Source organism: Nuphar pumila, chromosome 15 (assembly GCF_984573655.1).
Source record: "Nuphar pumila chromosome 15, dmNupPumi1.hap1.1, whole genome shotgun sequence".
In the NCBI taxonomy this organism is placed as follows: Eukaryota; Viridiplantae; Streptophyta; class Magnoliopsida; order Nymphaeales; family Nymphaeaceae; genus Nuphar; species Nuphar pumila.
In genome coordinates, this window is record NC_143263.1 from 22,668,645 (window position 1) to 22,685,423 (window position 16,779).

At 36.8% G+C, this 16,779-nt stretch overlaps 1 protein-coding gene across 1 annotated transcript in view; it reads left to right on the forward strand.

Moving 5' to 3' along the window:
- The first annotated feature begins 6,337 nt into the window (after positions 1-6,337).
- The window catches only part of HEN2 (RNA helicase, ATP-dependent, SK12/DOB1 protein), a 63,531-nt gene continuing 53,089 nt past the window's right edge, over positions 6,338-16,779 (forward strand). Inside the window, exon 1 of the mRNA XM_089988629.1 lies at positions 6,338-7,514. Within this exon, the coding sequence (XP_089844755.1) occupies positions 6,489-7,514 (1,026 nt within the window). The 5' untranslated portion in view covers positions 6,338-6,488. The remainder of the gene's footprint in view (positions 7,515-16,779) is intronic.

Genomic DNA, 16,779 nt, shown 5'->3' on the forward strand with positions numbered 1-16,779 from the left:
AAAAAAAATGAGGTAATTTAATGTGATTTACAACATGATACCAATTTACGTTTTGATACAAAAACAATATTTTAGTAACAGTTACAAATCGAAGAGTAAATCATGACATTATATATCGATATCATTCACAAAGACAAACAAAGATATAGCATTGTCACAGTAGCTTCTTAAAAACAAATCGACATGATTTAAAACCACATTCATTTATCAAAAATATTAGTATCTAGTTATAATACATCATGACCAATGGCCGAAATGACTCATTAATAAATGGTCGAAAAGAAAAACAATAAACAAAGTCACACGATGTATAAACTTAGTAAAGAACAAATCAAGAATCATTCAACGATATAAATTAAGGTAACTTTATAAATACAAATTGATTTCGTTCGTAAAGACTAACAAAGACATATCGTTGTCGCGGTAACTTGATAAACCTTTGTTATTGATGTGTTTTTCAGCTGAAATGTATTGCTGAATTTTTGTTTGAAAAATAGATATATCGTTGTTCATGTTTCATACTGAAAATTTTATACATAATGTTATTCACCTTTTCTACTATAATGGGTAATTATGTTGAAATTGCTCGAGGAATTTCTTTGTTAAACTGTGATGCTGCAGGGACTTATATTGAATATTGTCCTAGTGTTAATGTCTTTTGCTGCAGGGATTTGTGATTAAAAATCTCTGTTATTAACGTGACTTACTGCAGGGATCGGTGTAAATAGATCATGCAGACTGGGAGTGGGAGAACCCAATTCCAGTGCTTGTGTTTCTCTGTGTTTCCTCTACAATGAGAATATCAGACGGATCTAAGGTTGGTGAGCTTCTGGATTTTAAATATACTTCTTAATTGGATCCATATCCGGGCCAAAAATCCATAATAAGCTTGTTAAAGCATGTAAAATGATGTCGATATGTAATATCATGATTTACTCATAACATTTTGCAACTGTTTCTTAAATCGATTTGCACTTTACTAAGTCTGGAGATTGTGTCAATTTGTGTACATATGCATAAAATCCTACAAAATGTAAAACTCTATTATAGATCTATATATAAAACCCTACCCAACTTGACCTGACCCGTTGTCCAGGTCTAAAACCCTAATCTATTTAACATCTCTTGCTCTTTCTTTTATGCGGTAACACAGCTTCTTCTTCTTTCTCCTCCACCTTCGTCTTCATTGTATTTTTCTTTATTCTTTGTTCGTCTGTGTTCTTTCTAACTGTGCTTGATAGATGGGGTTTGATACTGATGACGTAGTTGTTTCACGCTATGAGGAAAGATTTGTATAATCATCAATGATGATTATGGTTGTTATCTTCTCTATATACATTGATATATTCATGACACATACGACTGTGGAGTATTTATCGTGAAGTATATCAAAGCTTACGTAGAAAATAACGACCATAATCATCTTCAATTGTTGCCGCCATACCCGAGCAAGCACAAATATTCTGCACGATAGACAAATGATGATGATGATGTCCATCTATTTGATGTATCCCTATTGTTGGTACCTCCATTGTTCGCAAACCATACTTCACGGTTGGAAAAATATTTGCCTAATCTTCGATATACTTCATGACAAATACGTAAAAGCAATTTATCATCTAGCCCACCGGCTCCTTCAAGTGTCCAATGTCTGAGCTGAAGTTTGTGAAGCATATTCTCAAGAGTGCACCATTGCTAGGGTCTCTAAGAATCAGCCTCAGTCTGAGGAAAATGGTGCAGTGGGCTACCATTACTAATGAGCTCATTTTCTTGGAGAGGATATATCCTCAGTTGCACATAGAATCGCTATGCAACAAAAAATAAACTCGACGATGAACAATATGGATGTTTTAGTGATCTCTTATGTAAAAATAAGAGTCGCTAAAAGATAAATATGTGTTTGACAAAAATGTCCTCCCATAAATATTGTAACTAAATACTAATATTTTTTGTATATGGACGTGGTTGCAAATCATGTGGATTTGTAGTTACAAAGTTACGACAAGAACGATATGTCTTTGTTTATCTTTGTGAACAAAATCAATTTGCATTTAAGAAGTTAACTCATTTTGTATCGTTGAAGTAAAATCCAAAATTCTCAAACCTAAACCCCAAACTCTAAACCCTCAATCCCAATCCCCCGTAAGCGCGATTAGGAAATATCCTTGACATAGACATAGCCCGTAAAAGCAAATCGCGATAGCACGTAGCCTTCATATGTCATTGTGTAAATCACGTTTGTACGTATCGTTCGCTTAGACAAAGCTCATTGTCTAAAAGATAGACATCATTGTGTAAATCGCAATGGTATAACGATTTACACAATGACGTCTATGTCGACCACAACTCGATGAAAATCACATTCAAATTATGGTAAAAGTGCACGGTCAATGTTTGTGCAAATCATTTCAGTCGTTTATCAAGGTTTATGCAAATCGTTTCAGCCTTATATAAATGCTTGTTCGTTTTTTTTTTACGAAGGGTGATCATTACAATGATTTTTTCAATGACATTTGTGTGCTAGACTAAGTAAAATAGATTTATACATTTATAGAATGTCACGTCACAAAAAACAACTCGTTTCTACTGTACACAATTCTAATTGCTTTTACATTTTTTATTTACGAAGGATGAACATAACAACAATTTGCCTTTACTACAAATAACAGTCCAACTTATTGGCATGTTTAGTAAAATTGAAATTTTATTTTTTTTCAACCCAGAGAGATTTACATAATTTGTATACACAGTCTTACAAAATTTGGTTGTATAGTCTATAAAATCTGTTAGAAGTCGATGTACATCATATTACTCCTGGGGGGCGTGTCGTTCGTTGCCTTCTAGGTATTCTGGCCGATTGAGTTTTTTTCTCTTCCGCAATTAGAAACTCTGTCAAATTTTTGCATAGATCTGTGCAAAATTTAGGTATATCATCCTGCAACAAAAATGTAAGGTAACACCAATATATAAATTGAGTCCCCAATAATAAAAGATAATAAAGAGCATACAACGTCGAAATCAGGTTTTCGTCAACTGTATATTGCTTCAATACACTTCATTACAAAAATGTCATAATCGACGTCATTATTTTTTAAAGGAGCATCATGTGTTGAGCGAAACCTCCACTCGCCAATGTCGACACCCAAAACTTTTTTGACGAAACCCACCTATGGTTAATGCAGAAGCAAGTAAATTTCTGGCCACCGTACATGATACAATGCCCTTATAGATAAAATCTTACTAAATGCAAAATGTCACGATGTACACCAGTATGAAAGACCAATAAGTTATGGCACCATATTCATTTTTTCTGTAAATCCATCACGTATAAAACCCAATGCTGAGTAGTTTGCGAGAGTGTAGGAATCAATATCTGTAAATTGATAAAATATCTTACAAATCGATAGTGTAAATCGTGTTAGGACTGTTATTCCTAAACCTTGGACAAAAAGTTTCTTCACTTACCTTTTCACTTGACCAAAAGTCTCTGCAGTGATCATCGCTACCCCAGTATGATGGTCCATCTTAAAATCTAATGAAGTATAGCAATCGGTGAACGAAACTCTGCTGAACGAAACAATAATAATAGTAAGGTTAAAACACGAAGCAACAAGAGTAAATAAAAAAAAAACTTATAAGATAACTAATATACCATGAAATAAGGGGTGACAATGCATCTAGTATTGGTTGTTGCGTTGCTTTGAATATACATGACGAAATCGAATATAGTCTATTTGCAACAAATATGCACGTGTTAACATACATACCCATGACATACGTAATATATAACTGATAGTGGTTTCATACGTACAAAATTAATGATAGTGTTTTGTTTTGCAGTCATTTAATGTTATATTGGAACTCTTTGCTCAGTTTTTGGGCACCGCTTTTTGTGGATGTTTCATTGACATTAGCAAAATATTTAAGAAACGATATTGAAATTCCTTTCTACAGTAAACAACACAAATCAAATATACACCATAAAATAAATTGAATATACGCCATAAAACAAGTCAAATATATGCCATAAAAGAGATAAATTTTGAAGAAACTCATCATGAGGTTTAGACAATATACGCCTGATTCGCCATCACTGGTCGTGTAGCTGTCGTCTTCTCCTTCCTCGACATCGATACCCCCCTTGCGATGAAGCTGGTTATATGTTCGATTCACGAACATGTCATTTATAAAGAAAATGTCAGTTCGTTTGTTCCTTGTTTACGAAGCAAAGAGAAGCGACACCATCCTAAACTTGTGCGATGTATCATTTATATATAAAGGAAATGTCGTTTCACATACCACCCATTTTCAAAAAATACCATCAGTTTTCAAAAAGTGTGAACAAATAAATTACATTGCATATTAACTAAATAAAAAACTATGATTTCATATGCCTTTTACAAAACTAGTCAACACGATAGAACGTATCAAGCAAATCGCGATAGCACATATCATTACAGCAAAATTGATTGACAAAGCTCGTAACCAAAATTTGTGATAGGATAAATCGTTCACATTACCAATAAACATGGTGTCGATTTATTTTGTCATCTGATTTTTCGTTTTTTAGCAGTCATTATGTAAATCACGATAGAAAAATCGTTAACATAGACAAAGCTCATCAAAGCAAATCATGATAGGATGAATCATTGCAATAAAATTGATTTGCAATTGTGACTCAAATCGGTATCAGGTTGTAAATCGATTTGTATTTAAGAAGTAACCTCGATTTTTACTTTATCTATTCTAAACATCATTTTAATTTTTTTATTTTTTAGTTTTCTGGCTTTTATTAATCAATCATTGTGTAAATCACAATAGGATATATCATTCACATAGACAAAGGTCGTCAACTCTAAACCCTAAACCCCAAAACCTAAAACACAAAGCTCACCAATCACAATGTTATATATTGATATCATTCACAAAGACAAACGATGTATAGACTTGGTAAAGTACAAATCGAGAACAATTCAATGATACAAATTGAGGTAACTTTATAAATATAAATCGATTTCATTTACAAAGACATATCGTTGTCGCAGTAACTTCATAAACCCTAAAACCCTAAACCTAAATCCTAAATCCTAAATCCTAAACCCTACAACCCAAACCCTAAAACCCTAAACCTAAACCCTAAATCCTAAAACCTAAACCCTAAACCCTACAACCTAAACCCTAAATCCTAAATGCTAAACCCTACACCCTAGACCCTAAACCCCAATCCCCAAAACATAAAACCCAAAACATAAACCTCTAAACCCGAAACCCTAAACCCGAAACCCTAAACCCTAAACCCTAAATCCTAAACCCCAAACCCCAAACCCCAAACCCTGAATCCTAAACCATAAACCCCTAAAATCCTAGACCCTAAATCATAAACCTCAAAGGAAAAATTAAACAAGAAATTTTATTGCAGGAAATAGAATCTCTTGGGAGAATTACTTACTTTGGTGCCGTTTGGGACCAAGTTCTGCAATACCCGCAAGCGTTCATTGATCCTCTCGCTCCTTTTCTGCAAAAAACCAAAGAGCCACTATTAATATATCATCAATCTGTATAATGCTCTCTGGGACAAAATTGAAGTTGAAAACAAGCTGAACTGCCCGTGGCTGAGCACATGTTTAGTGCTTAAACAACTCATTCAAACTTGTAAAATAGGCTCGGCAAGCCGAATGTGAACAATAAGTACACGACTCCGCTCGGCTGAAATAAGCTCGTTACGTAGTAAGTCATAAATTTTAGCTACATTTTAATTGTTTTTTGTAATAATCTTTATTCTAGTTAGAAACAGTGTATTTTTTCTATAAACAACCTGGCTTGGACTCCTTTTGTTTCCCTCCGGCTGATTATGAGCTGAAGCTTGGCTTGACTTGCCATAAGAATGAGCGAAGCTTGAACATTTTAATTACGTCTTGTAAAGCTCGTTTGGCAAGAGAGGCCGCCGAGTAACGCGTTGCACATTTCTCTATGCAGTGCGGGCATGTTCCACAGCTTGATTTTCAGACATACTTTGGAGGCGTTTGTCTGCAGTGGAATAAGACTCCGCTCAAGCGTTTTCGTGGAGTTTTCTTCCGCTAGAACAGAGTCACCCCCCTCAACAGGAAAACTTTCCGTGGAAAGGGGGGAGGGGATTACGTTGAAAAGGGCTTCTTTCTGCGGAGACGAAGAGGGCAGCGTTTGCTTTGCCGCGGTGGGGCCCACGGAAACAAGAGGATTTCGTGCGTTTCAGCGGAAACCTGCCGCGGCAGGCAAACGCACCCAGGACCCGGCAGATTATTCTGGAAATATTTTCCTATCTGTATCCTATAAAGGCGCCCACGCACGTTTTCCGCCTCTGGCTGCCCCGCCGTTCCCGTTACGCGCCGGATAAAAAACCCTAATTACCGCGTTTTCTCTCTCTCTTTCGAACTCGTCTCCTATCTCAGGCCCCTCGAAGCACTAAATTCTCCACTCCTCAAAGCCCCAACCCTCTTTGCCGATTGCGGATGGAGGAGTCGACGATAGAGGAGTCCTCGCCTCCAGCTAAGCGGAAGGCCGCCGATGACTCGCAAGCAAGCTCCGAGCCTTCCGAGGGAATGCTTACCCAGATATCCGAGCCTGACCCTCGGCCGGAACCCAAGCGCCGGGCCGTCGCCCGGACCTGCGTCCACGAAGTCGCTGTCCCCTCTGGTTATGTCTCTGTAAAGGACGACGACTCCTCTGTCCACGGCACCCTCTCGAATCCCGCCTACACCTGCACTCCAGCGAAGGCCTACCCGTTCACTCTAGATCCCTTCCAGCAGATATCCATTGCCTGCCTCGAGCGCAACGAGTCGGTCCTCGTCTCTGCTCACACTTCTGCTGGCAAGACAGCTGTTGCTGAGTATGCCATCGCTATGGCGTTTCGGGATGGCCAGCGCGTCATCTACACGTCTCCGTTGAAGGCCCTGAGCAACCAGAAGTTCCGGGAGCTCAACCAGGAGTTCTCCGACGTGGGGCTCATGACCGGTGATGTGACGCTCTCACCGAGCGCAAGTTGCCTCGTGATGACGACGGAGATACTCCGTGCGATGCTCTACCGGGGTTCAGAGATGCTGAAGGAGGTTGCGTGGGTGGTCTTTGACGAAATCCACTACATGAAGGATCGGGAGAGGGGAGTTGTTTGGGAGGAGAGCATCATCTTCCTTCCGCCTGCCATCAAAATGGTCTTCCTATCAGCCACGATGTCGAATGCCACTGAGTTCGCTGAATGGATTTGTAAACTCCGGAACCAACCATGTCATGTGGTGTACACCGATTTTAGGCCGACACCACTCCAGCATTATGTCTTTCCCTACGGTGGTTCAGGGCTGTACCTCGTGGTGGATGAGAAGGAGCAGTTTCGGGAAGATAATTTTCTGAAGCTCCAGGACTCGTTTGCAAAGCAGAAGGTGCAGGGAAACCCAGAGAGGAATGGGAATGCCAGGGCTGCAGGGAGGATTGCGAAGGGTGGGACAGCCTCAGGGGGTTCAAGCATTTACAAGATTGTGAAGGTGCGCGGTTTCTTGGAGCTTCCTTCTCTATTTCCTTGTTTTGGTCGAATCTTTTGACAAAATACTTCCTCACTCCAATATCTTTTGTTCGTGGTTGATGGTCATCATGTTGCATACATGGGGATTGAGTTTCATGGTTGGTTCTGGGACTCTGAATTTCATTTTGAGAAACTAGACTGGTCTTGTGCAGGATGACTCATTAATTAAGCGGACAATGAACGGAACTATAAGTGGGGTGAAAAATGATAAATAAGTGGCATCTAGGATACACATTGATTCATTTTTATCAGTCACCACGAAAAATGTAGTTGCCAAATATAACTTGACACTACAGAATGGTCATGCTCTCTTTGTGTTGGATCCTTCAGATCATACACACTTGCATATTGAAAGTGGCTTCATTCACAAAGATAGATACATGAATATTTGTTATTGTGCAAACAGTTGAACGTTAGGGAAATTAGGTGATGCAATTATGTGAGAAATAATGAATCAAGAATGCCTCCTGCAGCACACTGAACAATTGGCGTGCAAAGCCTCGCTAGATGGTCAGAGGTTGTCCAGATCCCTAGCAGAATTTGTGGTGTGTAGGTTCTCTTAAGGACAAAAGCAGGTTTTTCCAGCAAGTAAAATGATTAGGACAAGGATAGTCCCATCCGATAACACATGAAACTTGAAGAATTAACAGTGGGAATTGTTCATGATTTCTGTCCATGTGTCTTTCTAGTCAATTGAGTTAAATGAGGTTTCTTATTACCTGGATAAAGATATTTACCCATGAAACTACTGTTTCCCATGGATGAGTAGCCATGGAGATGCTGTTAGTACCAAGTGTCAGATCCATCTTTCCCATCATGAGGAGGCCCTGCCTGCTTAGTTTCTAAGTCCTTATAATTGCTTAACAATTGCTATTGCAGCCATTGCTTGGTTCAATGTTAAAGCAATCAGACTGTCAACTAGCATGGAAATGCAAGTTTAAGTCTTGAGAATAGCCATTTCATGCCAAAACTATAAAGATAGGATGGCCTCCTGCTTGGTCTTTCTCAACACCTTGGAATATGTGACCACATTGGATACAATACAACCTAGGGATGTCAATGGTCTGATTTTATCCGCTATGTGATCAAATCTGATGCCATTAGTCAGATTTGGTAAGCCAAAACCATATTTGATTATAATTAGATGTGAATATGTTTTTGATTTTTTTTTGCCTATCAAATCCAATATGTATTTAGATTTGAAAGATATCCGACTTCAATTGAATGTAAAAAATTAGATTGGTATGAGCTTTTCACCATTTGACTTTGAATTCAAATCTAAATTTGTTTAGCTAACGTCCGATTAGTCAAATCGTGTAACGACCCCAACTCATACACCTTGAAAATGCAAATTTTTTTTAAGAGTTGCGAAAAACTTTCCAGTGACCCGAGGTCCTTACAGTTTCAATTTCAGTTGGATAGCCACACACCACAAACGAACTTACATTTATCATCCATAACCAACCAACTAAACTCTTTTATTGATGAATATATAATAGTCTCATACTCAAGTCAAAAGTGAAGTAACAACTGCAAGAAATAAAAAGAACTAAAAAAAGCAAAAGTAGAGTCACTCTGTTTGTAAGTGAAGCAGTCTGAAGCAAATGTGACCCTTGTATCCCCTTAGAAGCGAGTCGACTTCACTGATCACCTGTGTCTGCGAAAAATCAATAAAGTAAGGTGTCAGAATCCAAAGAATCCTGCGTACAGGTTCCCCTAATGAATCAAATAAGAAAAAGAACATAAATAAGACTCATATAATAGTTTAGAGGGATACCGTTATAACCCATTCATAAGACGATTAACCATTCATGCTAAAAAAAAATAAACATTAAGCATGAGAGAACATTAACTAAGCATCATAGATCATAATTTAAGCAGTAAAGGCATTTAACATGCATTAGGGAACAACAACATGCAATCATCAATATATAATAACTAAGAGAATAATTAAATATGTATGATCTATTGCGTAGCAGAAATATGCATGATTTATATGCAATGCATGAACCTTTTATTATCTTTCATTAAAGTTTCCCCTTCCATATGCATGCTCTATTAAATGCATACGATTTAAGTTCCTCTTTTTAGTTACTGTTGCCCGCGGATACACCAAGCGGGTAAAATCTCCGAGGTTAAGTTAAGTTCTCAGGGTAGCTTAACACAAAATTGGTATTTTATTACTGCGTCTCGAACTTAGCCTTCGACCAATACCAGGAAACAACACCATCTATCGGAACATTGAAAAACAACATCCAATGTCGGGGACATTATGAAAAACAGTATCCACTGACGTCACTTTCTTGGTATACCAAAACAACAACTGTGTCAAAACACACCACTCTCAGGCAAAGTGACAGACTCTCCCTAAAACCGTGGCCAGGAGAAGAACGTCAATATCGGGTTTAGGGGCAACAACAACGACATGAAGTTTTTGTATCCTCACAATTTTCCTCAAAACCGCAATATCCAAGATTTCCATATTAAAGAAGGGACATCAAGGAAATATAAATTACAATGTTCTTTACTTTCTTGTTATTAATTCATCTCTTTTACATTTGCAAATCAGCATGCAAAATTAATAACAATAGCTTGCAAATCAGCATGCAACCATAAGCTCAAATCAGCATGCACAACTCTTCATGTCTACCACCCATGGCACCAATAAAACAATGCAATTAAAACCATAGTATAAATGTGATTTTTGCGATGCATTTAAACAATTAAAGAAAGAGCCACCAAAGCTCAAGGCTCTCAAGGCCTGTGATGATTCATTTAGACCATCAATGCATCATATGCAAAAATCATGACAATTTGCAATGATACCAACATGATTCCAAAGGCACATTCATTCATACCAATTTAAGAATGTGCATGAACTACCACAGTCATATGCATGTGTTCACCATCCATGTGCAAGTGCTTTCATGTAATCACCTAATATTCATGATTCATAAGTACATGAGAACATTTATGCAGGATTGTCCATGCCAACCACACATCGATTTCATTTATGCACTTGCAGTTGAAACCAATTCATAAATGCACAATAATTAAAATGTCCCATAAATGTAGGCACATAAAACTTTCTATTCATAACATATATTAACATCCACACACATGAACATAACCCAGACCTAGGAAATAAAATTTCAGGGTTTGATCATTGGCATAATGTATTGTTTATTTGTGACTTTTGTTGAAAGAATACGAGAATAGGTAAGTAATTCAAATTGGTAATGCAATCACGTTGTTCCAAAAAAATTTGGATGCTAGTGTTGAATCCTTCTAAGTGTTGTCACATACAGGCAGATTACACAATATGCAGGATAACTGAAGAAAAGCTCATGGGCTTCCAAATTAACTAAACTTGATTAAGATATAGTAAACATCAATAACTTTGCACCTTTCATTACCTAAAGTAAAGAAAGAACACAATCTATATAAAATTTATGAAAACAATATGCAATAGTCAGCTTGTACCCAAGAACATGACACAAAAACACGCTTATTGTAAACACATAGAACTGGATTTCTCTTGCTGAGCAAAATTCAACATAACAATCTCTGTCAGTATCCTTGTTGCAGGCATAAGCTTCTACTAATGTCCTCAACACTGATATCAAATATTGGTTATTAATCTTAAAACAAAAATTTATTTTTGTCGATGGATCTACTGTGCATAGTTACTCGGTCTTTGGGACCTAACACAGCTACGTCCATGATGATATGTAAAGTTCTACCACGACTTCCATCTAGATTCTTTCAGACAATGCAGTAAGCAACACCGAGTTTTATTCAGGGGACCTGACACAAAGAAAGTCTACTACATATATCCAACCCATAGCTTAAGTCTTATTATTTACATACAGAGAGTTTATTAACATGAACCCACAAATTCTGAATTTTCTTCTATAGAAAAATTACCACTTTTGAAACACACATAGGCTGATTTTATTTAGGAAACATACTAAAAACAAAATGACTAATGTCAGGGAATTTCAATGTATTTGTCAATGCCAAATACTCACAGAGCTTCTAGTGTTTCACTTATTGCAGGTTGTTATAAAAAACAAAATACACAAATAACAGGGATTTCAACATATTATTCAATGCCAAATGTACATGCCAGAACATTGAACATACTACAAAATTTTCCAAACTTCCTAAACCACAATATCAGATCCCATAGAGAGAAACTATCCTACTGGACAACACACAACTCCATAAGGTTTTGACAGGAAATCGAAGGGCAAAGTCGGAACTAAGGCTATTACGTGATAGTTGTCTGGGATTGTAGAGCCATGTAGTGCATACTCAAACCAACCCATGTGCAACTACCGAAACTCATACCAATCGAAAATTCACGTGACTGTACCTCAATTTTAGGGACTTATGCTAATGCTGAAGAAAAACAAAACAACATTGATTCACAGTGAAAACCCTTCAACCAACAATTTTATTTATTTATTTGGGGTTTTACGGCAATTTACAAATCCCTACTATCGGCGATCCAAAATCCATAACTCCCTTCCTAATAACAAGCCAAACCCCCCAAATTGTAGATTTGGGGTTTTTCGGTTTAGGGTTGATAGAAACCCTTAAATTGGGCATTTTCTTTTTGATTGCCCACGCACACACCCGAACACATTCAATAACTCACAAGAAAAACACAACATCCTACATCACTCGGGTTTTCGCAGAAGTCGACCCCCCCCCCCCCCCCACACACACACACCCTCCCCAACTCAATTGATTTGGGGTTTCTGGACGACCCACACGACATGCGAGACCCATGACCTTTCCAACAAGAAAATGCACAGTAACCCTACCAAACTATTGCATGGGATACAAACCTATGTTCCCATTCTTATTTGAAATCAAAAGAGAGCCCATACCTCAAAATCGACGTTTGAGGGTTGCGGCTGTTTCGAGAAGGGGAGTGATTCCACCGGTCTCGACTGCTCCGACACCGTGAAGGGGATTCCGAGAGGAAGAGGAAGGTGTCTGCCGCGGGTGGGTGGTCGCCGACTCCGATGATGGTGGCTGCCACCGCGAAGGGTTCGAGAGGGATGGGGAAAAGATGGGAGAGACAGAGAGAAGGTGAACGAGAGGGGGAGAAGGGGATCAGGACCCCCCTATTTGTAGGAGATTGCCCGAAAAAAAAGGAACTCTCCGGCGGCTGCGCTTCGCCTCCCCCCTTCCCATCGCTAAGGGTGTCTCGGTTGTGTTAGGGTTCATTCAGAACCCTAACACCCGATTTATCGGGCAAGCTACTACAGACTTTTAAACACTTGTTAATATTTCTTTTTTTTTACTTACCCGCTACGCGTGGCGCGGCCCGGGTCCGGATCCGGATCCGAGACTCGCGAACCTATCACGATAAGGGTTAGTGGATCCTTTGTTGATTTGGGTCCGTGAATTGGATCCATGACTTGTAATGTGGATCCACAAGTTGAATCCCTGCACTAAATTTTATATTTATTTTTATTATTATTATTTTTTGATATATATATATATATATGATATTTATTATATATATGCCCCTTTATGGGTCCTGGATCCGAAATACGGATCCTAGGCCCATTTTGCACAATTCACATTATTTTATAAAAGAAATAATCTGAAAATTTCGGTTATTACAGATCGGTTGTTGGCCACATCTGACCCAAATCCATACCATTTACATCCCTAAATTATGACCTTTGCACGACAAAAGTATAAAAATCCTTCAGATTATTATGAGCAAGATATTTTTTTGCGATGATCAATGATGAAGCTTTTCAACAACTAACTTATTTTAGCCTGACCATGGGAAAGAGATGAGATAGAGTAATGATTACCAAGTCATGTGGACTGGATTGAGAAAGCTGAAACAATAGCCACAAATATTGTTGGTATTTTGAAAACACATAACTGATATAAAGGATATATATCATGATATTTTCAAAATATAGAATAAACATAGTAGTTAAAATCCTGCTTAGGCTTCCTAGGCTACCTAGGTGAGCGCCTACTGTCTAGGGGTGCCTAAGTGCCTAGGCGAGTACCTAGGTGAGGGAGTATCAAGGTTTTTATTTTATATTGTTTCTTTATAGTGTTTAAAACATTATAATCAACATTTTTTTACAATATTTAAACATTATAATCATGATTATAAATTTTTTACTCTAAAAAATATTATAATCATGTTTTGGTTGTGTATTTTGAAACATGTAAGTTTTTCAATTTAATGTTTTTTATATTTTTATTTTCAATAATTATACTTTGTGTGTTTGTAGGCAAGCAACTAAAGAAATATTTGTTTAGGTTGATTTCAATGTTAAGAATGTAATTATATATAAATGTTTTTTAGGTTTGTTCGTGAATTATTATTTTGTAAGGATTTAGTTGCTTAGCTCTAAGTAGTCTAAAGTGGTAGGCAGTGCGAGGGCGGTGAGCCCCTAAAAAGACTAGTCTGGGATTGGGCAGGACTAGGCAGTACCCGAATTAAAAACACACACACAAACCATACAAATAATATGCTAAAACATAAAATCAATCACTAATAAGCATAGACAAAGAATAACATGTATCTATTATATATAGATATATATTAATAAAAGAATCAAACATATATTTAACTAATAAGATCTTACTAAAATGTATTCATGTATACATCAAGTAAGTACACATGCTTTGAGCCAAACAACTAATGAAGTAAACTATAAACAAGAAAAAATCATTCTTTAACATAATCATGCATTCAAACAAACATTTCAGAATATACCAGGTCAACAGAAAATTTGATGGAAACATGCTAACACCAAATTCATAATATTGACATAATTCATAAAACAAAATTCATAACAGAAAATCAGAATATAGACGTGCTAATTGCCAACACAAAAATTGCCCTAAATAGAATCATGCTTTTGCTGATGCAAGCATTCAGAAAAACATGATATAGAGACCATAAAAGCAGAAAAAATCATAATATAGCTATATATTAACATATAATTCATGATGTATATACTTATAGAGAATTTCATAATATGTATACACATTAATTCATGTACAAATCCTAATTATGCATGCTTTCAGCCAAATACATACATATATATACACACTATTATATATATACATATGTACATGCACATATATAATTTCTCTTTCTCACTCTCTCTCTCTCACTTAGTCAAAAGAGAATAAGAAGAAGAGACGAGAAGAGGGGAGACAAGGGAGGAAAAGAAGAAGAAGAAGAAGAAGAAGAAGGGGTGATAAGAGGGGTGACATGCTTAGTTGTCAAAGGCGATAGGCAGAGCCTAGGCAGTGAGCCCCTAAAAAGACTAGGCAGTACCCCAAATAAAAAAAATTAAAAAAACACAAAATATGTAAACAAACTGCTAAAATAACAAACATATATACAACATAAAATCAATTAACAATAAGCAATAGACATAATATACATAGTTACATATATATTTAATTACTCATAATGTATCAGTATAATCAGCAAAACATGAATTCAGCATTTCACATAAAAAATCACAGAATCTCAGTAACACACACACACGTATATATTTATAATATATTACATAATAAGTAATACTAAACATGCTTTTGAATTTTTATAGAAAACTTCATAGAAACAAATAAAAATTCAAAAAGTAATAACTATGTATTTATAAAAAATATTAATATGTTATAGAAAAAAGGAAAAGGGAAGGAAAAACAGGAAGAAGAAGAAAAAAAGAAAAAAAAGAAAAAAAAAAGAAAAGAGAAGAAGAAAGAGAAAGGGGGGTGGGTGAGAAAAGAAGAAAACCAGAGAGAGAGAGAGAGAGAGAGAGAGAGAGAGAGAGAGAGAGAGAGAGAGAGAGAGATCTTTTTCTTCTTATTGCAAAGAGAGAGAGAGTGTGAAAACAAAGAAGAAGAGGAGGAGGAGCACGCCGTACCTCCTCCTCTTCTTATTATTTTTCTTCTTCTTCTTGCTGCAAAAATAAATAGAGAATGAGAACGAGAGGGAGAGAGACAAAGAGAGTGAAAATGAAGAAGAGGAGGAGCATGCCATACCTCCTCTTATTCTTCTTCTTCTTGCAAAAACTGAGAGCGATGAGAGGGAGAGAGTGCAAAAAGGGTGGCCCATATGGGTCAACCAAAAAAAAGGACCGATTTAGGCTTATGCCTAGTCGGTCCCAGCCTAGTTGCCCAGGCAGTGGGGCTTTGCGTAGGTCACCTAGGCACCACTTTTGACAACTAAGGTGATGGGGGAGGAAAAGAAAAGGAGAGAGAGAGAGAGAGAGGTCAAAAAAGGGGAGGATTAGGGTTTAAAGCTCCCCTTTTATCCTTTTATGAAAGAGGGGCCTTTACTTACATCTAGGGCGACTAGGTGCCTAGTCACTGCTTTTGACTACACAGTCTTAGCTTCATAAATCGTATTGAATATGTACTTTATATTATTTTTAAGAACTTATTGTACTTTTTAATTTTTAATTTTATTTTTTGGTTTCGACATGGCCTTTAGGGGATTGGTGCCTAGGTGCCAATTAGCGCTTTTGATTACTGAGGGGAAAAATATATATCACGACGTGTTCAAGAAAATCTTATTTTATATGCTTTAGTGTATGCATATATATTATTTTTGTTTTTATGTTTAAAAACTTTTTCTAATTGAATCTTATGTTTTCATAAAAAAATATTGCCAAAACCTATTATTTTTTATCCTTTTTAATTTTTTTTTACATTTTAAATTTTTTTAAGCATGTGAGGTTTCCTGAAAAAAAAAATTCCTTTTGAAAAGAACTGCCAAGGAAAACCTCATTGAGAAGTTCTTGAGAATGATATTTACACCTATTTTCATTTGGTAATAAAAGAGAAAAGATGACTCCACTTCTCATCAAACTTAATTCTATTTGAGATTGCTCATTAATACCCATCCATCACAAATGTTGTGTGGAGGATTGAGCCTATTGCTTCGTGGATGATCACAAGTTCACGACATTGTCTAGGCTACATATGTCATATGAAGTGTATATTCCTGAATGATGTATATGAGCTTAATTGTACAAACCTAACTATTTACTGTGGAGCTTTTTAAACTATGTTACTTGGGCATTTCTAGATGTCCAGCATGTCCGTATCATCTAGTCATGTCCAACATCGATACCAACAACATCACTTCTTGACACAACTTGGATATGGCTATTTTTGAACTTCAAGTGTTCAACACTATTGAACATGTTGAACAC